Below are 27,452 nucleotides of genomic sequence, written 5' to 3' on the forward strand. Positions count from 1 at the left end.
CAGATGCTCAGCTCACTTCCTAATGGGATTTGTAACAAATGAACAGTCTTCTTGAATGTTAATTAAGTTGTTTACATTATAGCTAATGAATAGTGAGGGCTGAGCCACCTGCTACTCTCCATCCTGACAAATTCTCTTTGGAGTACCTTTTGGTGATAGCCTCCCAGATAATCTTGAGCAAGAGCACAGATTCTACTCCTTATGAATCCTTTTACCTTGCTGGCATTATCCAAGCTCCAGTAGTGCATCAAATGATGCAATTAGCATCCCTCATCTGTGGTTTCTTTTCACAGCCTGTTTCTTACAACCTTACATTTGCTGTGCCAAATGCATTACTGAAGTCTAGACATATTGTACTTGCTGCTTAGAGGAAAAGAAAAAGAAAACCAAGTATTCTTATGGCAGTAGAAGTCTTGCTTGAGATATTAAATTCTTGTTTTGGTTTGTTTTCCTTTTTTTATACAAGAGAGAAATGCCAACACAAGAAAATTTCTTAAGCACATGCACCCAGAGACTTACATTTTCAAAATTAATCCCAGGGGAAAGAAAAGAGTGATAATTAAAAGTAACTATTGAAAGTCAGCTGGGCACCTTAAGCTGAAATTCTGGTGCACCATTAGGGGGCCATCTCAATATAAGATCTTAAGAATGAAGGTTTTAGAAAGACTTAGAAGTTTTATTCAGCTGAAACAGACTTGCTCAGGGATAAGTAAGAATTCTTTGCAATTTTCTCATGGGTCCTGCAGGATCCTAGGAGCAATTTCTTACATTAGGAAGTGCAGGTCCACTGCACTTTAGTGTCCATCAGTGGGTGGTTAAGAAGCACAATGCACACATTGTACCTAGGCTGTAATTGAAGAGGTATCAGCTATTTTTCAATATAGAAAGCTTTGTCTTCTGACTGCAAGAATAAATAATCCATCACTCAGGAATGCTGAATAGTCATCATTTTGGGCCTATAAATCATACTTAGTGTGTTTTATAACCAGTTTTACTGAAATGCTACTTCATAAAAAATCACAGTAGCAGCACCTTGCATTGTATTATTTATTGCTACAAGGGGGAGCTGCAGAAGCATCCTTCTCATGGTTCAGCCTTCTCCCCCTGTGGGAGAGCAATAACTGCCATGTTTTGAAGAACAGTTGACAGTATCAAAAGGAATTTCTGTATTAATTTGAAAAGTGGACATTCTGTGCTTGCTATAAGGAAACAGGTGATGCAAAGCACTCAGAGGATTACTTAAAGGATGCACTGACAGCACTTAAACAGCTTTTACCTTGATTTCTTAAATAGTGACATAGATCTGTAGTCAAGGCATCTTTGCACATGATTTGTGCAAGCAGTAACAGCAACTTACAATTCTGTATAAAGCTGTCTATACAAACACGAGTTCCCTTGCTTAAGCTCTGCTGAAGCTGAAGTCCCCATGGTTTCTTTCCTCAGCTAAGCACAAGCACAAATCTCTCAGAAGGATGTGGCCAAAGGCTGAGAAGGTTCCTGTGGCTTCTGTAAAGCAGCAAGAAGAAAATCAAAGGGGAGAATGCAGATCACCACATGAAGGCAGGAGCATACAAATTCAGAGAGTAAGAAGAAAAGGTCCCCTAGGCAGCAGTGGTAATTCACAGCTGAATGTAAACAGTGTCATATCACAAAGAAAGCAAACATCGCACTGGAGCACACATGCAGAAATATAGCCTGTAATATATATAAAACAATTCTTCTACTCAGTATTGCCAGAAGTATCAGCTGAAGTATAATGTCCCCTTAAGGTATCACAGTTAAAGAAAGAAGTGGTATAACTAGAAATTGTTCAGGAAAAAACACTGAGAATGATCAAAGCTTCAAAAAAAAAAGATTCAGGAAAATGTTCCCACACCTACCTACCTATGAAGCAGATAATAGCCATACAGCAGCACTGCCAAGGATGAAAGGGATATGGCCACAAAGGGAATCAGCTGAAGGAAACAGAAATAAATAATTCTTTATATGTACAAATTTCTCCCTTTCTAGATATACTAAACAATATAACTCACTGACGGCATTTAGCAAAACAGAAAACAAAACACAAGACACCCAGCACTAAAATTAACATACCTCTTCCATCCCATCTGTAGCCAGTACCTAATTTTACCCTTTCTCGGGATGTGCGTGTTTGCATTCCTAGCTCCCTCATTCATTATTTTAGAAAAGAATAACACCTTTCCTACTCTTTTCCAAATAAAATTTATTCTACTTGTTTCCCAGTGATTCAAACAAACACTGATGCCTCCTAATTTGGAAGAAAAATGCAAAACATAAATGTTATCATCTTTCTTAGAGGAAAAAAAATTGTGCTACCATGCTGGAAAACTGGTAGTGAGCTGGCCTAGCAAATTTCTACCTTGATGGGCACTTTTGCCCTAATTTGGGGAGAAAAAAAAAATTGTCTGCAAAGCAGGTGTTCAACAGACAGATCCTGAGCTACCAGTCAGCATGCATAGACTTCCCGATATTGAAATAATCCTCCCACTCCAAGTGTATCCTGAAAATGAGGATTCCATACAGGTATCCTCAGAAAGCAGAGCAAAGAGCTATCTAATGTAGTCAGAATTAAAAAGTGAATTCTTGGACTGAATCTCCCGGTGTGTGCATCAATGTCTATGTCTACCCAAGGAAGTGATTTATTTCATGAATATGCTGTTACCTGCAAGGAAGTCAAACACATGCAAAGGGACAGGGAGAGTCCTATACTCCAAATACCCGGATCCAGGACAGTGACATTTCACTGGACTAGCAGGCAGGTGGGCTCAAAGCTGAGTGTCCCAATTTGGAGCAGACATCCAAGCAGAGCAGCATTCCTATTGTGTGACTGTTCCAATTCAGACCATGCACACTAGGGCAGCTAGGATCACATGGCCAGGAAGCAAAGCAGCATCTGCTAAAAGAAAACCTGTTTTGAGATCTCTGAACCGGCCTCAGTGGCTGAGCAGGGTTACATCTCACCAGCAAAGCATGGGTGGGCTGGGCAGAAAGTGATGTGGCTGCTGAACTGATGTGAGCACAAGGAAGGATCCATTTGAGGAAAGCAATGGTTTAAGGAGTCCCTCCAGAGGCACTACAGGAGGCAGGAAAACAGAAGTGTAGAGAAAGAATGAAGCTACATGAACAACTGATGGGATAGGAAATCTGGCTAAAATATTAAGACAGTAAAACATATTTTACCTGGAACATCTTGATTTCTAGCTCTGGATCATGTTTTTTCTTCAAAAATTTCATTACAAAAAGAAAAGACCTAGTCATCTGGCTTTAGTTTTGACCCTACACATGCAGGGTATTCCAGACTGCACAGATGGTTGCAGCCTTAAACCTGGAGATAGGATGTGAGTGGGTGAGTCACATTAAAATTGTTCTTTCTTTTCTGACTCATTGCAGTTTTGTATTTCAAAATTTGAAGTTGCTTTTGCACTGTCAGCCAGTTTAAATAAATGTAGCAAATTCTTTTGCTGCAATGTTCTCACTCAATTTCCACAAAAGCTTAGGCAATACTGAAGATCTACCCGGAGAATTTTTACTGACTTTTACTATTTGCCACTGTGTCCAGATGACCTGAACAATGTCTTCATTTTAAATTCAGTGATGTGCTAACAGCACATATGAAACATAAGAATTAATGAAGATCTTGGCTTTAGCATCTGACAGTAATAAGGATGTGAAAAAATACTGACGTACATACATGTCAGTATATTCTCAGCTGTAATTTAGAGAGCTTGCTTCATGCTAGAAATCTTGAAATGCTACCTTTTTTTTAACTCTATTTTCCACAGTTCTATTAAGACAGAATGATCAAGACCAAGACTCCCAGCAACACTCAAAGGAAAGTGAAATGCAGGCCTGAAAAAGACCATAAGAAGGGATTTCAGCTTATTTTTATTAGCTAAAAAAAGTTTCTGTGACAACTGTTTACCAGTGAGAGGCCTCCTGTATAATTTTCTGATTTCTAGTAACTAACAGAGCCTAAGTTGCTTCCCAAGGTGTTTGAGATACATCCCTATGAGACTTTGTCTTTCTTGGCAATGTCCTTCATAGCAGGTAGGTAATGAGAGAAGCATTTCAGTGACTCAGACCACGGGGTGATGCCTCCATAACCAACAGAGAGTCAGGCATGAAGCAATCTCCATGTGGGAAAAATCTGAACCACTGATTCAGGGGTTGCTAATTGGGGATCTGAGACTCAGAGGGGCCTAACGCTATCATTTTCTTCATTCTTGTGTTGTGGACTCATAATAATATGTTAATTATGGTTTTAATTTTGGAAATAGAGATCATTGTTCTCCAACACGCAGGCCAGACATATAATGATTTCTTTGTTGCGAGTCTGGCAGAACACAATGCTTCTTGTTTATAACAGCAACTGGACAATTTATTTGCATGCAGGAGGTAGTTTGTTCCACTGGATACCCTTTAGCCTTTACTTTTCCATTGTTCATAAATAACACAGTATACTACTATTACAATTATACTACAATAAGCCTTCAATTATGGGGTAAACAAATTTAATCAACCAAGAGCTTGGCTCATACATAGCTGCAATTACCTGTATAGTTATGGATACTGGCAGACAACAGTACTGCCTTTCACTGCATCATGAGAAATGACATCTCTCAACTTAAATATGCTCAACTATCAGTGAGACTCCCATTTTTAAATAATATTATGGTAATTATTCTATTATGGCATTACTCCATCTTACTACTTACAAATGGACAGTGGAAAGATGAAAACTTTGGTGCCCCTTGAATACATTGTCCCTTTGCTGCCATCACTCAGTGGGAATTTCTATGTATATCTCATATTTTAAAAAGAACACATGTGCAATCCGATTGTTCATCATTTGCCATCAGGACACAAAAGCCTTTGCAGCTCTGACCAGTGCAACAGTCTCTCTTTTGCCCACAGCTGCCCTTAAAACCTTTGGCTTCTACCAACACATGGATGGTTGGGTACAAGCAAGAGTGATGCCCAGCAAGAAAGAGCACCTTCTGGTGCAGGTGTCAGTGACCTGCTGGAGCACAACTCATTGGCTAAATCAGCCTCTCTGCATGACTTCTCTGTTTCAGGGACGAGGCAAAGGACAAGGTACACACTGAGATTACCATGCCAAATTTTCACTGCTTCCATGGAGGTATCTGCACAGATAAAATAAAGTGTTTAAATCCTGGTTTTGTCAATATTAAATTGGTGAATACAGTAGTGGAGGCTGGAGGGTAATGCAATTGTCCAAAGGAAGGTGCCCAGGGCTATTTTACATTCCCTATCAAGCCCATGCTGACTTCCAAACAGAACGTCAAAAAGGGCATGTCTCCAGTAAAGCGTGTGTCATATCTGAAATTATGCATAGCTGTCGCCTGCCTTCTAAGTCACTTTGGGGCAAACTGAGTTGATCCAGTGGCTCTTCTGACTGTACTGCCCAGAAGTTCAGTGCAGCTTCCTGGACAGCTCATGGATTGCCATCCTAGATGCTCTGGGACAGCCTGCCTGGAGTTCAGATAGCACTGCAGACCTGGGTGACGTACCAGCCACCAGTGGGTGTCTCAGAAACTCTACAGCACCTCAAGTGGGCCAAGACACATTCACACTGACACCTGAACCCTACCTACATTTCCACAAATTTAAATGGGTGGCACATCTTTAGACACTTAGGGAGGCTGAAGTGTATTTAATACTCATATTGAATTTCCCAGTGTGACCCAGCTTTGACCTGTTCCTTTTGGTTTAAAAATTGAGGGCACTCAATTAAGAGCATCAGCTCTTAAGTTGTCATAACTGAACTGTTTGTCTATTCCAAACAAAGTTAACAATTTTAAATGAGTTTAAAATACAAGTCCTCCGTTCTTTGGCCTTTTCAGTCTACTATCACCCCAAGCGCCTCTCCAATACAGGCTTTCGTTTTTTCCTATGAGATCTTGACTGCTACTGCATTTTAGCTGAGTGATCAGTCAAAGAATGTTCCTTTATAAGTTCTTGTTCTGTGTAAAGCTGTAAGTTTTCTCCCAGTTTTATTTTAGTTACAAGAGTTTTGAATCCCATTGTTGGAGATAATGAAAAAACAATGCCACAGAACCTGGGCTCCTGAAGAAGAATCAGCAGCTTTTCAGTTACCAAAGAGGAACAATGACAGATACTATGTGCCCCACTGAAGAATGAAGCCTGATAATATCAGAGCTATAGAATGAGTAATCATATACCACTGCTAACCTTTTCAGCAGAAATATCCAGCTTCTGCATATACCCAGCAATTGCTAACTGCCCATCACACCTATCCAGATACCCTGAGTCCTGAATATTCCTCTGCAAATCTGGCAAAGCCTTCTTCTTCTCCCACAGAGTTCTGTAACTTATCCCTCCTGCTGTTATTTTATAGCAAACTAGAAACTGAGGTGGGAGTAATGAGGTGTAGTAAGCTACATGGTGCAAATAATTGCTCCATCAACATAATTAATGGATATCACGTCAAGCTGAACCAAAACCACCAGCACTAACTTACCTGAACCTACACAGAACATCTACTTTGCTGGGCCTAAGCATCGCAGAAATTTGCTACACAACACAAAGCACAATGTATCATCAACTGCATACATGAGGATGGATACAACTGCACACATTTATTAAAAATACATAGATACCTTTCACTCCATGGAAACTCAAACGGAAGTACAGATTAATTCATCATCTCTGCTCAAACCAAGCATTATGCCTTCTGTAAAATGTACGGCCTCATCTTTGAAATCTACAGCCTTGCAGAGTCTTTAATAAGAATCCCAATTAAGTTCATTCATTCATTCATTCATATCTGGTCACCTTTTCTAGCCTTACTGCTCACTCTTTAAACCATTACATTACACTTCAACTTTGTTTCACTATCCAACTGTGTTTGAATCTTGGATGAAATCATACAAATGAGTCTGTGGATGGTGTAGACCAGTGTCACTTCACTAGAACTCAAGGAGTTAGTTATACAGCAGTGAATTTAATACAGGATCAGTGGAATAACATAGTTCCAGCATCCTGGTAAAAAGGAATAATGGGGGCAGTCTTTAGGCCCCAGGTAAATAGATCAGCCCTCATATAAATCCAGCAATTTATAAAATTGGAAAATACAACCTACTCATCTTGCCAATCACATACTTGTGTACTTTAAAAGCTACACATTACTCATTGCTGATGTGAGTAGCTGAAAATTTGCTAACTCCATGGAATGGCACTGTGCTCTACTGGCTGGGAGTGGGTCACTGTGATATAAGGTAATACACAGCTACCAGGCAGTAGTGCTCAGTGGTGACACAAAATGGAGAAATTTAAAAGTTAGATTTTTCAGAGCTCATTTCAAAGTTACTGGAAATAGTGTAGCCATTTTCTTTATCTGAACTTTAAAGAGCCTACCACAAATTCCCTGAAGAGAGAACAACAGTGAAAGAAGTGATCATCATACAACCGAATTATTTAACTGATATCAGTGAAAATAATTCTACAGTTAAGTGCTACTCAGCAAGAAAAATGGCCAGAATTGAGTCCAAAGTGGCATCCTACCCAAAACCAGGAAGAGTGGTGAACTGAGACTCATCTATTTCTAATATGAACCCCTCATGAGCTTTTATCAGCACTGCTGGAAGCCAAGAAGCAAGAACATCTTATTCCATAGCCTTTTCCCCCCAGCTTTCAATGCTCTGCATTGAAATAAGAACACTTCTAGAAATGCAGGTCTTGTGACGACTTCAAATGAAATAACAAAATGTCTGCTCTACTTACTTTAGCCCTTTAACAGAATACATACTCTTGAAAATTAATACTGCATTAATACATCAGAAGATTTTCAGGATGATAAAACAGACCTAAACCACAAACAAACTCCAAGCTAACATTATAGATGTACCAAGAGACCTAATTCACACAAGAAGCCCTGGAATAGCACTTTTAAATTCCAGTGAGATCAGTAATTATGCACTGGTGCACACACTGGTCACTCTCAAGTGAATCATCCCCAGGGTAGCCCCACCACAAACTGAAGAAATTAATTTCATCTTGAGATCCTATCAACCAAACTAAAGAGAAGAAAAAATGCTTCAGAGAAAACCTAAGCAGAAATAAACTCAAGCATACATAATAGATATAATAATTTATTGTATGCATAATAAATTATACATAACTGAAGATTGAAAACAGCTGTTTTACCCAGAGAGTCACCTACTAACACTTAGGAACCTGGAGAGGATTTTGAGGTCAGCAGAATATTACCCCTTTGTAGTTTCTGTCTTCAAAGTACTTTATCTAATGAATCCTGATAAAATCCCTGTAAAACAGGTCAGTATTATAGTTCATTTCATAGCTAGTTAAAATGACCACTGATTGGGCAAATTTGGGATCCTAAATGTTCTGTGATCCTTTTGTGAACTTTCCTGCCTTCCATTTTCTTTTGCCTGCTCTCTTACTTTGGGTTCAGAGAGAGGATATAGTATCATTGCAGCTAATTTTTGTGATCCTATGAAATCCACAGAACTGAAATGAACTCAATCAGAACAGCTCAGACTATTAAACCTAACTGAATGAGACGGAAATGGCTGAAGCTAAGGGATTAAGCATACAGAAGGAAAGGGCTTTGCACTCTAGGCTGCAGAAAATGCACCCCTTCTCTTTTGAGATTACAAGTCATTTATCGTCTCTTGAAGCACCTCTTTCTGACAAATGATCCTATCAGGGCAGCCTGCTTATTGCATTTCTAAACCAGTCTGGCAGCAAATTAAACCAGGATGTAAATTTGTCATTCTCAGTCCCTCAGAGAAGATCTACAGAGGGGTTAATTGCACTGTCATGTTTTCAAACCATTCCCTTCTATAGGAGAAGGCATAAAACTGCACGTGCACCCTGGGCCAGTCGAAGTGGGTTGCAGGTAGCAGGCAGTTAAACACACACTGATATTCACACACTGATATTCACAGACATATGGGAGGTCTATCCTGATGGATCTAATGAAACTACTTGCAATACGTAAGGTATCTAAGTACTGGCCTGGGGGCTGTGTGGGTTATCAGAATTATTAAATTTTGACTGTATTATTTATTTTCCAAGCTATGCTGAACATCCTTTTATCAGCTTATGGACACTATCTCCCCTTACTGAATTTGTTAATCAAATGCAAAGATATAACAGGCAGTACAGCATTACTCATTAATGCATGCATCGAATCCTCAATGAACTCCTGTCATCTCAAAGTTTAATGCCACTAAGAAATTTCTGTGTAATGCTGTCATAGTGTCTCAGAACACTTTATTAGACAGATGCAAAAGCAAGTGGTAGTGTTTCTTCCATGTGTAATATTACCTATGCATTAAGGTAATAATGCAAAGGTAATATTACAGATGAAAGAAACACTACTGTCTCACTCTGTATGGCTCCTAGAGGTGATAACCATCAAATTGCAATTAGAAAAATTATTTAAGCATTGACTGAAATTGCTTTTCCTACCAAGATTTTACCATAACAGCTCCATCCTCTTTTTGTTCTTTTTGGAGAGCAAAACACACTGCCACACACTGCGGAGAAGACCAAGGGGAGCAAAGGCCCAGCAGGGTCAGGCTGTGAAGAACAGAGCTCCGCATACTGAGTCCCTCTCCACAGCATTTCCTACTGCTGGGGAATCTGGTGACACTGTGAGAAACAATTATGAAAATTTCAGATGATACTGCCCATCATAATGGGTCTCTCACCCAGAAAGCCACAGAGTGTAAGCATACAAGAGACCAAGGGATTGCAAAAAGCACAAGCCACCAAATAGCAAAGCAGCTGGACACCCTTTTTTTCTGAAAACTGAACACCTTTTTTTCTAAAAAGCACTAAGAAATTCTTAGGTCCTATAGAACAGGAGAAATAAGATTGAACTGTGGAATTTTCTCTATAAATTTTACTTATTATATCTTTTTCACACAACTAAAGTCCAGAGGACAGAGTCATCCAGGAAAGTTTTAATTTTGAATTGATAATTTTCAAACTACAACGTCATGGACTACTACAGCAACTACATGGAAATAGCTCAATTTAAGCTTTTGAACTGTTAATCCAAATGGAACAGCATAAAATGTTCTTGGTTCTTTTATAAAATTCTAGCAAATATTTTATACTAGCATATTTTAAATATATATAATTACTGTAGGAGATGCTGTTTTGATGGTGATAATGTAGCATTCAAAAATATTACCTGAGAAAATAAAAATATGCCCTCTAGTGTAAAAATAGGTCCTTGCATGGAAACTATATGGTAGTTCATATTGTTATAACTAAAAGTACAAACCTAAACTTCCATTGGTTCTGTCTCCATATGGAATTTTACACCTACTGATCACTCATCAGCAGGTAGCTCAGAGGGTCTGATCCACAATGTTTGAAAACTTTGCTAACTTTCCAATAAAGTGTGGGTGTTTTCAAGCATTTTAATATAGAGTTCCCCTTTTCAAAAATGTAATTCTGAGTTTGATGCCTAAGTATTTTGCAGTTTCCCAGAAAACATGAGCACAGAATCACTCAGTAAGCTTTGACATTGCCTATAACAGAGCCAGAGGTTTGGTACAACAAAGAGCAGTTTTAGGTGTCAGGAACAGCTTTGCAGGCATTCCCTCTGTAAGCAAGGAGTCTGATCAGTGCAACATCTGGATCAGGAGAGACAACGGTACCTATCCTCTATCCATTTTTTAAGAATCCAGCTTCCCCACAGTTACCATATACCATCTAGTGATACAAATGGAAATTGCAATTGCACATTCACTATTTTTTAAAATTAAAGATGAAGGTGACAACAGCATTTTTTTTTAATAGTTTGCTTTCCTTTCACTAAAATAAAATACAGCATGAGTGCACTACCTCCTCCTTGTGATTAAGTGTTTTTCCATATATCAAGAATCTTCTGACTCCAGCTAGTTTTCAAGATTTCATTTCTGAAGATGTATGATTATGCAAGAATTTCAGCTCAATAAAGTTAAAATAAAGCTTGCCTTATAGCTACAGAGAGACATTTTATGTGCAGTTATATGTTAACTGTTAAGTCTTACAAATGTAAAACCTGGGGGCAAATTAAAAAAAAAAATCTAATATTATAAATTTTGTAAACATCATGATTTTGAAGATCCCAAAATTCTCTTTTTTTTATGAGTTTAGTTGCTCCCCTGCTTGATAGGGAAGATGTCAAAGAGAAAGGGATTCAAGTGATGATGAGAATAAGGCACAAGATTTGCTTTTGGGAAAAGAAGGTTTTAATTCTGCAAACTTGCTGCCTGAAAAACTGAAAGATTTAAACACACTGTATTGTAATGCAATAACTGTTTTGTGGTGGGATTTTTCTGCTTGTCTGCATCACCATATGGATGACTTCAATTCCACAGCAACATATACTGTGATATGATTTTGACAGCTGGGATAATGGAAAAAGTCAATGTTTACTTATTGGCAAAAGAAAATGTTACCTTGCCTGCCAACTGGGGCAATAAAATAAATTTGTTTTGTATGCTGTGTGGAATTTTTTAATGCCACTAAATGAAAACAAAAGAATCAGAATGTCTCATTGGGAGTTCACAGACAGAACGGGTACAGATACAGTAAAAGTAACAGATTGAGAGAACTGAGTAAAAAAACTCACCCTGAGCTTCTCTTCTCCCACTCCTCCTCCTCAGCATCATTCAGCTTCCTGTTTTTAAAGCAAAATGGGATTGTTCTCATGACTAACCAGCACAATCCTTCCAAAGCTGTTAAATAACAGCATTTTGGCAGAAGTCTACATATCTAGATTATGTAAGCAAAATACAGATATTCCATGAGGCAGAGTAGTTGCATTTCCATACACCAATTTGGCCTTTAACTGATACTTTGTTATGAATCTACAAATAACAACTGTAAATCACTTTAGCTGCAGTGCAGCAGAACTGTAAATGCAGATTGCTGAAACAGGCATAAACCTCACCAGTTTCTAGAGAGTCAAAATTTAAAAAAAAACACTTGCAAACCCAAAGAGGTTTTGGACTTCCATCAATCAACTTGCATTTCATACATCATTGGCACAACTGCAATTGCATTTCAAGAGAGTTCAAGTAAATGTCATTTTGTCTCACTGACACTGTCTTAAAACACTTGTAGCACAAGGATTAAGCTTGTGTCTTGGACTGTGAAAAACTATAAACATAATTTGAAAAAAGAAATAATCCTGGAAAATGTGTGTATCTTAGTCTTTGATGACAGTATTACATTTATTACTTTAATGAAAATGGCACTGCAACATTGGGGATCTCTTGCTTTAGGACAGCCTAGAGGAAAAGGAATGCAGGGAGTGGTATGCAACAGGGGGTTCATAAAGAAATGTGCCACTCAAGCAAAATCAAGATTTATCTTTAGTACATTCACACATTGTAACTCGATTCTCAACCCCTCTCTGGCTCCTTGCAAGAAACAGACAAGTGCAATGCACTACCAATTTTGCACCTTCTCTGGTCTTTACAGAGGATTTGCTGAAGGTGCAGGAGCATGGCACACATCATCCACTCTTCTGGCGATAGCATTAACTTGCAGCAGTTTTGAGGTCCTCCACACCAACTTCCCAAACTGCTTTGATATAAACTGACTTAAAACCACAGCAGAAGGAAACTGATATTCTCCCCTCTCATCTCAGCTGCACCAAGTGCAGCAAGGATTGAGCTCTTGAGGAATATAAGATGTTGGCACATCTGTAAAGGTTTGTATAGTATCACATAGATTTGAAGAAGCAGAAAAAAATGTTTTATAACTAGAAACACTTTCATATGGATTAATAGTTTTACACCATCACAGCAAAATATTAATGGTGGGACTAGACACTGAGCAAAGGAAGTGGTGTTTTTTAAAAATTAGTCTGGTGAATCTTTACTTTTCAAACCACTGTATTAATTAATAATTTAGTGGTGAACAAAAGACATAAATTTCACAACAATAAAAATACACAAGGAGAAATATAGCAGAAAACAGAAATGGGAAGCAAGTAAATGGAGAAAATGTACAATTTAGGAGGCTTCAATTGTAACAGACAAGTACAATGTAATAGGCATAAAGAAAGCCATCAGTGGAGTGAGTAGGTTGTGTCCATGTCAAAAACAGAAACACAAGAAAAGATATTTAAATTATACCTGTTCTGACTGAAACAGAAGCTGGTAATATGGATTGATAACCATGTAGGGAACATTTTAGAATGTGTATTACCAGAACTGATCCCCTTATTGCAATCTATTCAACTAGAATACCCCTTCATGCTCCTTATTCCCTTAGTCTAGTAAGGTGCAATGCATTTAATTCTTTGGTTACTATCTTTGGCACTGTCTGATATTCCTTTGATTGCTATGCTTGCTCCATAACTCATGGAGTGTAAAATAAAATCTTTCATTCACAAGCACATTTTCTCAGTCCATCTGCAGCTACAGTGAAATTCACAAGCCTATGCATACACAGCCACAAACTTCTTTTTTACTAATTACAGTCTTCCCAAGGTGTTGCCTTTCTTACAAAGCTGCACGCAGTCTGAGTAGCTTTGCCTGAACTCTTTAGATCCCTTAAGAACACAAGCCTGTTTTCTTTTTTTAGGTCAGATTCTAACAGAAACCGACAGGAATTTGGCCTCAATAGCTTCCACAGGATCAAGGTCTGGTTCAGTAAAGGATTAAGGCTATTGTTGCTGAGCCCACACTACCTGTAAGAGACCTTTCCTTTTCCCTAACCTCTATTCTTTGACTCAGCCTCACACAGCACTATCTAAATAGAACATAGGTTACCACGTAAATGCTTTTCCTTGGATGCAAACATGTCACATTTATTAAAATGTTTATATTATATATTATATTAATATTTATATTTTATATTAAAAAGTGTGAATTTTGGGTAGGCTTTTCTCAGCTTTTAGAAAATAATGTGATTCAACAAAATGCATTTCTTTTTAGGTACACAGTTTATGCTACTTGGGAGTGGGGCTGCTGCCGAGCCTCATCCCCAGTGGGCTGCAGCTGTGAAAAGCAGGTGAGCAGCATTGACAGCAATGAGCCATGGAGTGCCAAGTGCACTCACCAATCACCAAAGGGAACAGAGGGCACACAGGTGCAATGCATGAAGATGAGGAGTATAAAAGGTTGGGCTAAAGAACAAGAAGGGCAGAGACTCTTGCTGTGATTTATGCTATATGGGTGAACACCTGAAGATGTCTGATGTGGTATGGTGTTACTCTCTATGGGTGAATGTTAAAGCCTTCTGAAATTGTATGGTGATACTCTGTGTATTGTGGCTGTCTTGACAGCAACATTTCTTGTGGTATTCCTGATTATACTTAGAATTTAGTCTTTTTAGAGTTGCCATATCTTATGTTTTCTGATTCTTGTGATTTCCATGGGTTTGAAAATCAAAAATAGCAGCCAAACAGTAGCTTTAGTTTTAACAAGCCCTTGGGTAGACAGTTTGCATCTTGAAGCATTTAGTTTTACATTTAGGTGCAATAAGTACCTGGACACACAGTCCCTCTTCCTATCTAAATGCCATTCCAGCCTAAATGATATGTGGATTACTGTTCCCCAACCTGCTTTATTAAAATATTAATATGGCAGTCTTCTCATTTGACAACAGCAGGTGGCACAGGCTTCCTCCCTGCACCTCACCTACAGGAGCAGCTTAGCCTTGGGATACTCTGACCCTCTGCAGTTACATTGGGGTCCTGCCGAGGTCCATCTTCACCTATGGGTGACCATCTCTGCAGCCACTCAAGCATGGCTGGGCAATGCACAGAAGCATGAGGCACATGTCTGACTGTCAAGCCACCTAAATTTTCAGGCAAAAAATGAGTTGCAGTTTCCATGAGCTGCAGAATATGTTTCTGGAAAGGCTAGCAACTGTTCATACCTCCTACTGAATCCACTGTCTGGCCTCATTGGTGGGAACAAGGGCAACTGCAACCTGCTTTCACTTTAATCAAACATCACAGAGCTGTGCAAGTTTTATCTCCCCCAGCACTGCCATCAGGCACTTGAACAATCAATCCCAAGGAAGTGTGCCTGCCTACTTTTTCTGGCCAGAAAGCTCCAGGTAATAAACACACTGAGGCTCCCACCATTTCCACACCTTTCATCTCTGATGTATTTGGTTTGTGAGGCAAGGTTTTGGTAGTGACAGGGGCCTGGGGAGGGGGCTACAGTGAGAAGCTCCCAGCAGGCTCCCCATGTCTGACAGAGCCAAAGCCAGACAGCTCCAAGATGGGTCCACTTCTGACCAAGGCTCATCCTATCAGAGACAGGGACAGTGCCTGTGGGATAACAGATTAAAGAAGGGAAAAAATTTGCACAAAAATTTAAGATGAAGAGTGGAATGGGAGTGAGAGTAACAACTCTGTAGAGCCCAACACCAAAGGAGGAGGAGCTGCTCCAGACGCTGGACCAGAGCATGCAGCCCTGGTGCAGACCATGGTGAGGCAGCTGTGCCCCCGCAGCACAGGGAGGTCCATGGGGAAGCACAGATCCACCCCAGCCCATGGAGGACCCCAGGGCAGAGCAGGTGGGTGCCCAAAGGAGGCTGTGACCCTGTGGGAAGCCTGTGCTGGAGCAGGCTCCTGTAAGGATCTGTGGCCCCACGGAGAGAGGAGCCCACACCAGAGCAGGTTTGCTGGCAGGACTTGTGACCCTGCGGGGGCACCCTCTGGAGCATCTGGTCCTGAAGGATTGCGTCCCAAAAATCAAGACTGGGAAGCCAAGAATCAGCTGGGAAAGAAAGGCAGGCAAGGATAGTGTTTTTAGACTTGGGTTTGTCATGATCCTGCTCTGACTGGCATTAAATTAATTTCTTCACGTGAAGATTCTTTTGCCCACGACGGCAATTCGTGAGTCATCTAGTCCTGTCCTGATCCACGAGCCTCTCGTGAAATCGCCCCACCCCTGCCAAGCTGCGGAGGGCACTGCCAGGGCGGCTTTAGAGGGCACCTAAAGCCACGCTCAGCCCGCCACAAGGCGGCACGACCTGGGCAGGGGGTCTGGGAAGGAGACCCCCGGGTGTGAGGCGGGGCCCTCCAGAGCGCCTGGCGAGGTTCCCCCGCAAGGCACCCACCGCCGGGCGCTCCCACCCGCCCTCAGCCCGGGCGCCGCGCGGGGCCGCCATGACAGCCCGGCCATGACAGCCCGGCCACAGCCCGGCCATTGCCCCGCCGCGGGGCCGGGGCGCGGCCTGCCCGCCCATCACGCGCGTGGCCCCGCCCCCGCCGCGGCGGCGTCACGGTGGCGCGTTCGGCCGCCCCGGCCCGCGCGTGACGTCGGCGCGTCCCGCGGTCCCGGCGGCGGGGCCGGAGGGAGCGGCAGGTGGCGGCGGGCGGAGCGGAGCGCAGCGGGCCCGAGCGGGGCTGGGGCGAGCGGCGCGGGCCGGCCCGGCGGGTGAGTCCCCGCGCTGCTGCGGGCGCGCCCGAGCTGGAGCGGTCGGGGGAGGCGGCGGTGGCGGCGGCCTCGGCCACCAAAGGCCGCTCCGACAGCGCCCCCTGCGCGGCCGCCCCTCGCCCCTCCGCCGCCGGCCGGGCTGGAGCGGGCGCCGCGGCCTTCCTGCGCGGGTGAGTGCCTGGAACAAAAGGCCGGGTGAGCCGGGCTGAGCCGAGCGAGGGGCCGCCGCCCGGCGGGCAGAGCCCTGCCCGGTATTGTTTTGGCGGCGGGGAGGGTCGGGGGTGTCGCCCGCCGCCGCCCCGCCCGCGGGGTCACGTGCCGGGTGTCGGGGCCCGGCGGCGGAGCCCGGCCCGGAGCCCGGCCCGGAGCCCTGCCGGGAGCCCGGCCCGGAGCCCTGCCCGGAGCCCGGCCCGGAGCCCGGCCCGGAGCCCGGCCCGGAGCCCTGCCGGGAGCCCTGCCGGGAGCCCGGCCCGGAGCCCTGCCCGAGGCCGCACGGCGGGGCTGGGAGGGACCGCCGGCAGAGCTCCCGGTCCGTCCTGCCGGGCCAGGCCCCCTTCCGTGTTCCTACCCTTGTAGCGGTGCGGAGCGAGGTGCGCGCAGAGTGCCTGACCGGGCCCGGACTTGGGCTGGACTGGGTGGCCGGAGGACTTTTCCAACCGAATTGGTTCTGCGGTTCTGTGAGTCGGGGATTTCGTTGTGCTGTGCATTGAAATAGGTCAGGAGCGCTGGCCGTGGCGGAACCCCCTGGCCGAGCAGGCGCAGCGCTCTAATTGCCGGGGCGATGTGCAGCGCCTGAATGTGCGGCTGTGCCCGGCCGGTGTCCCCGCTGTGCCCGGCCGGCCTCGGGCACTGCCGCCGGCCGAGCGGCACCCAGACAGAAGGAGCGAAGTGTTCTAATGGAAGCGCTTTTGTTTCTGTGTGCTTGACGGCCTCGGCTCAAGTGTTTGCTTTGCATCCCTTCGGAATGTTGAAAGCGGACGTGAAATGGGAAAACGGGTCTCGCTTTTGGTGCGGTGCGCGTTGCTGCCACTGAAAAACTGTTGTAAAATATTAACTAAGCGCGAGATTTTTGTACGAACAAGGCGATCGGAATGGTGAAATAGTTAAACTGAAACTGTGGGGGGTTTTAATGTTAGTACAACTTTTCAGTGATATGCCTGAGAAACGCTGTAGGTTTTGTTGCTGGTGTGTGATATGCAGTGTTATATTAACAATTACAAGGAGGAGTAGGGAGCAGAGCTTTAAAGCGTTTTGCTTCTATCAGGTCTGTAATACTAAAAACCCAGTCCTTCTTGCTTTATTAGCTGCTGCCTCTGGATGGTGGGCTACTCAAAAATAAATTCTGAAGCATCTCTAGAAATGAAGTACCAAAAATTAGAATGTGTAATAGTAATGAAAACATGCTAATATCTGAATCTTCATTTGAATAAATGAATTTTGAATAAATCTTAAATATTGAACGTTTTTGCAAGAACTTATTCTATAGTCATGTGTGTTTAATACAGTAGTTTCTTTCCAAGTCTGATGAAGTGCTAGTTGTTTAAATTGCTATAACACAAAATCTGTAGTGAGTGGAAAAAAAAGTTTGTTCTTGTTTCCTTCAAAAATTATTGCATCAATTTAGATGTAATTGAATTGTCATTTATTTAAAGAGCTGGAATTGCAGTATTTTTATAGCTTATTGACTGGTGAGTCCTGGAAAAGTCCTCATATTGAAATTGATTTTTTTTCCTCTCTTCTGTGAATGTTAATCAAATCTATATATATGTACACGAAGAGATGTCCCTGTACTTATTTGAGTTTCTGAAGCATTGGTAACTTGAGATGAACCAGTTTCTGCTTCATTTTTTGCACTTTTGCTTTTGAGTGAGCAATTAACATTTGTTAATTTGTTAAATAGATTGAAATAGGATATATGCTCAAAATTCAAGATCAATGCCCCAACTGTAGCATAGGGAACAACCTCATTTTCAATACATGTAGTATTTTAATACTGAAATGGCTGACTGTTCTGCACTTGACTATTCTTCTATAATTCAGTTCCAAGTGTATGTATAAATGTTGGGGTTTACTAATATGCAATAGCCAACAATTAGGAATGACAGGCATCTTGAAGCCTCATCACAATCAGCAATTCCTGAGAATATTCTGGGTTTAAGAAACAGATAGAAAAAAGTAGGCAAGCACAGGAAACAGTGAGTTATTTATCTGTTGTGCTATCTAGTATCAGGGACAGGTTTAAACATATCTGATGAGACTCGGTACCTTGCACTAGTAGTGTATTGACACTAGGAGACCATCAGACAGGAGAGTGATTTTTCTCATTAAATAAAATAGCTACTTTCTTTCTTCCCACATTGTCTGGTTCATGGTTGCTTATGGGGAAGGGCAGAATTAAGGGGATTATTTTCCCCTCCTACCCACAAATTGAGTTAGAAGTTAGGGAGCTTGATGGGAAAAAAAAATCCAAGTATTTAATTCTTGTGAAAGAATACTGTAATTCTGCTGTGTTTTCAAGGGGAGAAATGATGAATTTGTGATAGCTATTTTAAAATATTCTGTATGGAGTTGCAGTATTCCTAGATTTCTGTTATTTGAAGCAGGACTCGTGTAATAGTCTAATAGTCTTTGGCTGATGTTTGTTGAATTCACCAGTGTTGCACTTGTGTGTTTTTAAAAAGCTAAGATTTTACTTACAGAGAAAGTTTAAGACTACAGGTAACTCTTCATCAATATATAGGAACTGGCTTCCTAAATATGTATGCTTCTGATTTTGGTTTTGGTGGGTTGGTGTTGGCTGTTAGTTGTGGTGGGGGGTGATTGTTGCTGGTTTTTTTTCCCCAAAGGAATAAGGGGTGGGAAAATAGTGCTGGGCCTGATAATTTACTGTCTCATAATTAAACAAGCACAGTTGGCTGAACTAACTAAAAATGGTTTAATTCTATCCTGACCTAGTAAAAGCTTAACATTGTTTTTAAGGAGAACCTGAAGTCATTTTGGGAGATAGGTCTGGTAGGAAGTTCACTACTTCAAATTTTTAAAGCGTGGAAGAAGTGGACATAATTTCTCCCAGTAAGAGAGACTTTCAAAGGGACAAAGAGAACAGTTCCATGCTGGTTGAGCCACATTTTGGATGGGGATAGTCCTGATCAGTGACATTGTCCTTCTGTCAGTTGCATCTTTGAAGTTTCACAATCAGTATGTGATAGGATGCAGGCGTTTAGGAAGGGATATCTGCAGGTTGCTGCAGATAATGTTACTCCTCGTAGTACAGGAAAAAGAGAAAATTAATTGCTAAGTATGGAGCACAGCCTTTACCTAGATGACTTCAAAGGAGGAGTCTTCATCCAAGAAGGGGTATGTGTGTAACCACAAGTGTTTGTCAGTCCATTAGGTAGACTTTAGTAGAATTTTCAAGACTGGCTTATTAAATGAGTAGCAATGTCCTGAAATGTAGAGGTTACTTGATGTCAGTGGATGAACTAGTTCTTTTCAAGACCTTTGCTGCAGTTGGAAGGTTGCCTTATCACAATCCTGTAATTATGCCTTCCTTGGATTCTTCTAGGTATAATTACATATCTTGAATATGTGTATGCATTTTTATTTACTAAGAAATCTCTGAGAACTGACCCAGCCTTTTTCTGGCATTTCCACATAGCATTTGGTTTTATGATGCGCTACCTCTAGTAGTGCATTATGAGAGGGAGTAGATAAAAGACTTCAGGTGATACCTATTGAAGTAACAGAAAGTCAGCTCCCAAGATGAAGGACTGGATACCACACCCAGAGCATCAAGCTTGTTGCAGCTGTCTCTTTGATCATAGAAAACATAGTAGCTTGTCTCAGCGAATTAGTAGAGCCACAATTCTAACACGATTGCTGCTCTTGGTTTCAGATAGATATGTGAAGAAAGGAAATCTGCTATAACTATGAGGGGAGAAAAGGTGTGGATAGGCTTGTTAATTTTTGCATTTTTCTTTTGGAGCTCATTCTAAAAATAGCTGTACAAAATGTTACATGGAGCTCAGCTATAAAGAAAATAACATATTTGAGTAATGCTTCATGCACTGAAGCCATCTGAACACTCTAATATTATTAATGATAACTAGTCGATCATTTGATGAAGGACTGTAGCACAGAACACTGTAATATTCCATGTTCTTTCAGGGATTTACCACTCCTTGACTTTACTCAACTCTTACATGTCTGCTCTGCACTGTATTTATGCTGAAATGATTCTTTCCTTGAACAAATTGAAATCAAAGAGGTGACATTCTCAGGTCTACTTCAAATCATTTCTATATTATAATGTTTTGCAGCGACTGGAAACTGTAGTCCAAGATGTTTAAGAACCATCCAGAAAGCTACAGACCAGGAAGAAGAGGTGATTCTGTGGCTCATCTGTCTTTTTACAGAGGAACCACTGAAGGTGGTTCTCTTAGGTCAAGACCTTCGTCTTTAGGTTGTGAGAATGCAAGAGTGATGGTCTCCCTTCCCTTTCTGAGTTTGCAGATTCCTACCTCCCTGCTGTAGGAACTTTTAAGGTATTTGTTAGGCACTTAGTGATCATTGCGTTCATGTGAAGTGACTTGGCTCAGATTCTGGTTGGTGGCATCCACCAAATATATTGCGACTGACATAATCTTCTAGCCTAAAGAGGAGTATATTACATGTGAGGTGTGGAGGCTAAGTTGAATCCTTGTCCTCTTTTTTAGAGATCATGTGCACTGTTTCCATTGTTGAACCTTGGACACCAGCACATTAAATGCCCATCAGGACATTTTAAAGAAATAGAGGAAATTTTTATTGTTGTTTGTTTACCTTGGTCGGTATCAAATATTTGTTTATAAGCTGGTATGAGGACATGCAAATGTAGGTTTATAAAGAAGAAAGTGCTGAGTGGTTCTAAGGTTCATTCATTAAATGGATGCAATGATCTATGTAAAAGAGGATGAAGATTCAAGGCTCTCAGCCTTGGAATATGAAGAGGCAAATTTCTGCTTGAAATATGGAGGAGACTTGGGGGAATTCAGCTGTTAGTGTGCACTGCTTTTTCCTCAAGCATCTGATACTAGTCTGTATCAGGACAAGACATATGGCTAGATGGTCCTTTGGAATGATATGATACAGATAGTTTTATAAGAACTATCAGGAAGCCATTGTGACTTTCCAGAGTTCCTAAATATTAGGGATCATTTATTAGAGATTAAATTTGCATAAACATAACATTCTCCCAACTTTGGTCTTTTTTCTCCTTTTGAATTACTCCTTTTGTGAGGTCACTTTATGAAAATGAGCAATTAACTTACTATAGTAAAAAATAATTTCCTTTTATAATGCTTGAAAAATGATTATTTGTTTGAGTTAGACATAAAAATAAAAACTGTGGATCAAAATTGATGGTTACAAAAAATTAAACAGAAATCCGGTGGTAGTTTTATTGATAATAACATGCATGAAGTAAATAAAAGCATAGTAATTTCCTTTCTGTAACAGAACCATGGCATTGTACTTTGCTTGCTGGTACGTCTGGACAACATTGTAATGGTGGCATTATTTGCCTTCTGTTAGTTTGCAGAGAAGCTGAAACGCTCTAGTGTACCACTGAGCAGGACAAGTCAGGAATGAGCCAGCCTTGGGAAGGAGGACCTGCTGTCCTAGCTGGGGACATTTGAAGAGAGGACATTTCAGTCTTGTGGCATGCTTCAGTAGAAATTATTAAGCAAAAGTAAGCTGTTATTTTGTTAAACTTAAACATGTCATCTCCTTGATGGACTGCTTAGTTGCAGTTATAATTGGACCTGGAATTTGAAGTGGTTTTGTGGGAATTTACATTTTCTTCAATTAGAGTCCAAGAAGGCCTGGGGTCTTTTCATGTAATTGTTACACATCACCTCTTTGATACTTCATGTATTGATGAAGACCCCATAGCTTAGAAATTAACTGTTTTATTTAATATTACCAATAAAAACCACAAGAGGTGGGATCTTGCAAGATTTTTGACTAATTCTGTCTCAGTCAGTTTTAGGCTGTATTTGTTAAAATGCAGATTTCAGCTTTTTTTTGGTCCCTTATTTGTACCTGAACTGAGAATCTAAATACTTAAAATTATTTTTAGAATTATGCCTTAAATTTAGTTGATTCTTAGTCAGTAGTCAAGAATATGATTTTTCTATGTTGCCACGAGTGTTTTAAAGGGCACCCAATCCCCCAAAAATCAAGCTTTCCTATTTGATAACCGTTCTGATATAAAGCCTGTTTTGATTGAACCCTGTTATAAAATATTACTTTTAATTTCAGGAAAAGTACTGTGTGGTTAGTTTTGTTTAACTCTTAGTACAATGAAGTTGCAGTGGAAATGCTTCCACAGCCATAACATAGCAGAATAGCAGCCCAAGATGTTTGTCCTGAAGGATTACCTCTTCAGTGTACATCCTCCTACCAGCTTATAAACAAGCTCCATGACCTAGATTTAGTATTAAAAAGGTAAATTAAAAAAAAAAAAAAGCGAGACAGAACCTGTGTAGTCGATATAAATCTTCAAGTGCATAATTGTCCTGCATTCTGAGCACATGCAACTGCAGTTGTGCTTATTGTATCAGAGTTTTATGTTCCTGCATAGCACTTCTAGAGATCAGGGTTTGCTCCTCCAGCTTTATTCATTTTATACATAACATTTTCCTTAGAGTCATTAAAAATCAAATACAAGTTAAAAAAAAAAATTACTCCTTTTCATATCCTGCATTATTACCTTGATCTAGTAAGGAACCAAAGATCCCTCAAATTAATGGGCAACCTATTGAGCATGTTCAGATGTTAGCATTTTTTGCTTTCGGTGAACAGGTGAGAACTTTTAATTCTTCTTTTAGTTTACCTCAGGGTAAACTCTTTTTAGTTTAGCGCATGGTATCACAATTTGGTTTGTCAAAGTGCATTGCTTTTTGATCCCTGCATTGCATTTTAACCACTTCCAATCTCTTAATTATGATAGGTGACATGTGTAGAAATTACTTACCTACAGGTTGTTTTAATCTTATCTTTTATTCTGAAAAGGATAATTTTGTAACGGATATTGAGGGAGAAGCATCCTTTTATAAAACTGTAGCATGGAAGTAAAAATCTCTGCTGCTGTGGTTTTTTTGCATTGTACTATCTCATTGTGGGGACACATAAAATTTAAGATCCTTTCCCTCAGCCATGGTTAGCACAAATTAATCAACAAATGGATTTCTCTTTCAGCTCTTCTGTTCTGAAATGATGGTTGGGTTGTGTTGGTGGTATTCTGAAATCTCAAAAGACTTTATTTTCCCCTTTTTCTAATAAGTTTCTTGGTATAAACCGCTACATTTGCTATAAAAGTCTGTTACAAAATATATCCTCAGAAGTGTGAGGCTTTCAAAAAGCAACTTGTTCACAACATTGTTAGAATTGATCTCACAGGTGTGTGCTGTGCAGTAAAATCAAAATTGCCAGCTGGTGGGTAATGCTGTGTGTGTATCTGGCATGCTGATTTAAGAACTGTTATGCAGATTGGTCATTAATCTCAGAAGAAGAAATTCAGATATAAATTGAAACATAGATGGATACAATTTTGTGCTGCTTCAGGAAAAAGTATTTGAGATGTAGAGCTTTTAAAAGAATTATTTGATAAAAAAAGGATTAAAGAGGCATTGGTCTTTCAAGAGGAAATTTTAGTGATAAAAAGAGACAGCATAGAGAAAAATTTTTTAAGTAAATAGCACATGATATGTTATTGTAAAGATAAATATAGATAATGAAGCATAAGTTTTTGTTTAATCTCAGCATATATTTGTAAGATTTTTAAAACAGTGGAAGCTTTTACAGTAATACTAGGCATTTTCTCTTGAGGTAACATATTCTTTTAGAAATGTGTACAACATTAGAACAAGCTGTCCAGGGAGCCTGAGGCATTTCCATCCTTGCAGATTTCAAAAAAACTCAGCTAGACAAAGCCACAGCTAGTCTTGGTGTTGGTGCCATGTGGAGCAGGAGACTGGACTAGGTGAATCTAAAGGTCCCTTTTGGCCCACCTGCTTGTTGTAGTTTTGCATTAACTATTCCTAGCTGCCCGTACAACAAAGACTACTTTTGCTGAAAGGCTGTATAGTTTATTATCAGTCTTGGGGATTTTTAATAAAAAAGGCACCTTTTTAGGCCCCATTCCCCTCCCTCATTTGGTATCTGGTATTCGGGTTTGATTGCTAATAAATAAAAGGAAAATTACCATGGAACAGACCATGAAAGATTCCCATGGCAAAAATGTAGTTGAGAAGGCATTTGCATATTTAGGCTAGAATTTTTCAACTGCTTAAGTCCTACACAATGCCAAAGTGATGAAATTTTGCATTCCCAATTCTCTTATCGTTACAAAATCATCTTCAATAACAGAAATAAGATATGGCCAGAGAAAGCAAAGGCAATGACTTCACAAGCCAAACAAGTCAGAGTTGTGTGTCTTCTGCAATCCACTGCTGCTTCTGCTAGTCTGCAGTGATTCCTCTCAAGAGACACTCGTGTGTATCAGGGAGTTCACTTGATGTTTAAGAAAAAGGAGTCCAAGGTATCTTCTGAAAAGGCCACCTCAGTTTTCAGATCTGGTTCTTTCTGCAGCCCTGTGATTGTTCTGAGCTCAGTTTGAGAGTAGTGTACTATGGTGCATGGGAACTAAGAAAAAGAGTGGGGAAACTCTTCAGCTGGGTGCTGCTGTCAGGCATATTTTCTATTGTGTAAACTTAGTCTGAGATAGTGTTCCGGAAGTCCCTTAATCAAACAGATGATCACCTCTAGTCTGAAGAGAGATTAAGTTCAATTTGCAGCTACGTCACCTCTTAAGGAAAGAACCACCAAAGTAACTGATTGTCTGAAGGTTCATTAACAAACTCTACTTCAGTGAATGAACAGAGAAAATTCCAAAGTTTGTTTTCTGACTTGGTATGTTAACATGCTGCACATTTAACAGATAAAAGGTTGATCAGCAAAAGAAATCTTTCCAGTACTCAATGTAGTTTGTCACCTCAGGAAACAGTAACTTACCTTACTTTGAAATAAACATCTCATTGTGTGGATGTTGAGGTGAAATGTGATGCAAGGTGCTAGTTTAAGTTGACCTAATAAACTGATTTAAATTTCTTTGATTCTCTGCAGGATGGCTGGCTGTGGTGAAATAGATCATTCGATCAACATGCTTCCCACAAATAGGAAGACAAATGAGTCATGTACCAATGCAGCACCTTCCCTGCAAGTCCCTGAATGTGCTATCTGTCTGCAAACGTGTGTCCATCCAGTAAGTTTGCCCTGTAAACATGTTTTCTGCTATCTGTGTGTTAAGGGCGCTTCTTGGCTTGGGAAACGATGTGCACTCTGCCGGCAGGAGATTCCTGAGGATTTTCTTGACAAGCCAACCTTATTGTCACCCGAAGAACTCAAAGCAGCAAGCAGAGGCAATGGAGAATACGCTTGGTACTATGAAGGTAGAAATGGCTGGTGGCAGTATGATGAACGTACCAGCAGAGAGCTGGAAGATGCCTTTTCCAAGGGTAAAAAGAGCACTGAAATGCTAATTGCTGGTTTTTTATATGTGGCAGACCTTGAAAATATGGTTCAGTATAGGAGAAACGAGCATGGGCGTCGCAGAAAAATAAAACGGGACATAATAGATATACCAAAGAAGGGAGTGGCTGGGCTGAGGCTGGACTGTGACACCAACACTGTCAGCCTGGCACGAGAAAGCTCCGCTGATGGTGCAGACAGCACGCTGACTCCAGGGGCTGCAGCTTTGCAGCCTCTAGCATCCATTTCTGTGAGGCCCCTACCAGCACTAGGTGGTCAGCTCGTGAGCCCTTCAACACCATCACCTGATACAAGCAATTCTCTAGAGAACTCTTTTGCCCACTTGCAAATAAATGGAGACAGTATGGCTGAAAGGAGTCACAGGGGAGAGGGAGAAGAAGACCACGAATCATCATCTTCTGGTAGGGTGCCAGCCCCTGACACCTCTGTTGAGGAGACCGAATCGGATGCCAGCAGCGACAGTGAGGATGTGTCTGCCCACTTTCAGCAACACCCATCCTCTGGTCAGCAGAGACACTTGAGTGCTGGTGGAAGCCAGGCAGGAGCAGATAGACCAGGGGCAGGGGGTGGGGTGGCAAACACAAGTGTAAGATCTAGAAGGCCAGATGGACAGTGCACAGTCACTGAAGTTTAAATCTAGAGCCATGTGAAAAAAATATTCAGTTGTAATTTTCTGTAAATTTTCTGTCCGCATTGGCATTGCACTCAAACCTAGCAGTGTGTTTGGTGGGAGGGTGGGGTAAAGGGGAGAAAACAGATTTGACCTGTTTTAACTTAAGTCTCTTAACATGTCTCAGCTGGAGGACTCTTTAACTCTAGGAAACTGGGTTGTCCTGTTAATGGTTTAAAAGCTATTTAGCAATGCCCAGTTTTCTTGAAAATGTCTTGTGTTTTTTTTGTAGCATTTTCCCCTTGAAGATACTCTATCCCTTTTTGGCCAATGTATATCTACTGTACAACTTGAATTGTCTTCATTATCTGACTGTTGCATTAAGTGTCTTACTACTTTCTGCATGGATTGATGTATGAAAAGAACACTTAAGCTATGTGGAATCAGGCAAGGTGTTGGGTATGAGCAGGATGCTTAATTTAATGTGAGAAAATAGATGTGAGTTTGGAGTTAAAATGTGTTTTTACTAGACAAGAGCAATCATTTACCTTCTTTCAATGGAAATGTAAAAATGCTGTTAACTTGTGTTGCAAATCCTTACCTTTACACTCTCCATGGCTTTTTCACTGGCTTTGCCATCTAGTCCTTGTAGTTTTGTTTTTTGAGATCTTTCTTGATCTGTCTTGTTTTTGTTACAGAATTTATAATTTAATAAAACTACATTTTATCAGTAACAGTGTCAGATATGTTTCCAGTTTAATTGAACTTCACGGAAGGAATTTAAAATAAAATTATCATAAAACAGCTTTCCGTGT

The 27,452-nt window shown here is 40.9% G+C and overlaps 1 protein-coding gene and 1 long non-coding RNA gene across 10 annotated transcripts; one reads left to right on the forward strand and one right to left on the reverse strand.

Annotated features, from left to right (window-relative positions):
- Positions 1-1,266: 1,266 nt before the first annotated feature.
- On the reverse strand, positions 1,267-5,754 carry LOC146767898 (uncharacterized). The gene is made up of 2 exons (XR_014953748.1): positions 1,885-5,754; positions 1,267-1,506 (listed from the first exon to the last, which is right to left on the reverse strand). It is a non-coding gene; the product is annotated as an uncharacterized LOC146767898 (long non-coding RNA).
- A 10,532-nt stretch (positions 5,755-16,286) lies between these two features.
- On the forward strand, positions 16,287-27,371 carry RNF146 (ring finger protein 146). 9 transcript variants are annotated; one of them, XM_031504379.3, is made up of 4 exons: positions 16,986-17,113; positions 20,756-20,820; positions 22,008-22,164; positions 25,602-27,371. In XM_031504379.3, exon 4 carries the CDS (start codon positions 25,603-25,605, stop codon positions 26,659-26,661), a length of 1,059 nt encoding a protein of 352 aa, XP_031360239.1. In that variant the 5' UTR covers positions 16,986-17,113; positions 20,756-20,820; positions 22,008-22,164; position 25,602; the 3' UTR covers positions 26,662-27,371. The 9 variants fall into 9 exon arrangements, with proteins under 9 accessions (XP_077638351.1, XP_077638352.1, XP_077638353.1 ...); XM_077782226.2 differs by lacking the exons at positions 16,986-17,113; positions 20,756-20,820 and adding an exon at positions 16,303-16,436; XM_085575126.1 differs by lacking the exons at positions 16,986-17,113; positions 20,756-20,820 and adding an exon at positions 16,494-16,606.
- The last annotated feature ends 81 nt before the right edge of the window (positions 27,372-27,452 follow it).

The sequence above is a fragment of the Lonchura striata genome, chromosome 3 (genome assembly GCF_050655825.1).
Source record: "Lonchura striata isolate lonStrDom1 chromosome 3, ASM5065582v1, whole genome shotgun sequence".
Classification (NCBI taxonomy): Eukaryota; Metazoa; Chordata; class Aves; order Passeriformes; family Estrildidae; genus Lonchura; species Lonchura striata.

What these genes read in the sequence shown, in the direction of transcription:
- RNF146 (XM_077782225.2), top strand. Translation starts at nt 25,603, where the DNA reads ATGGCTGGCTGTGGTGAAATAGATCATTCGATCAACATGCTTCCCACA.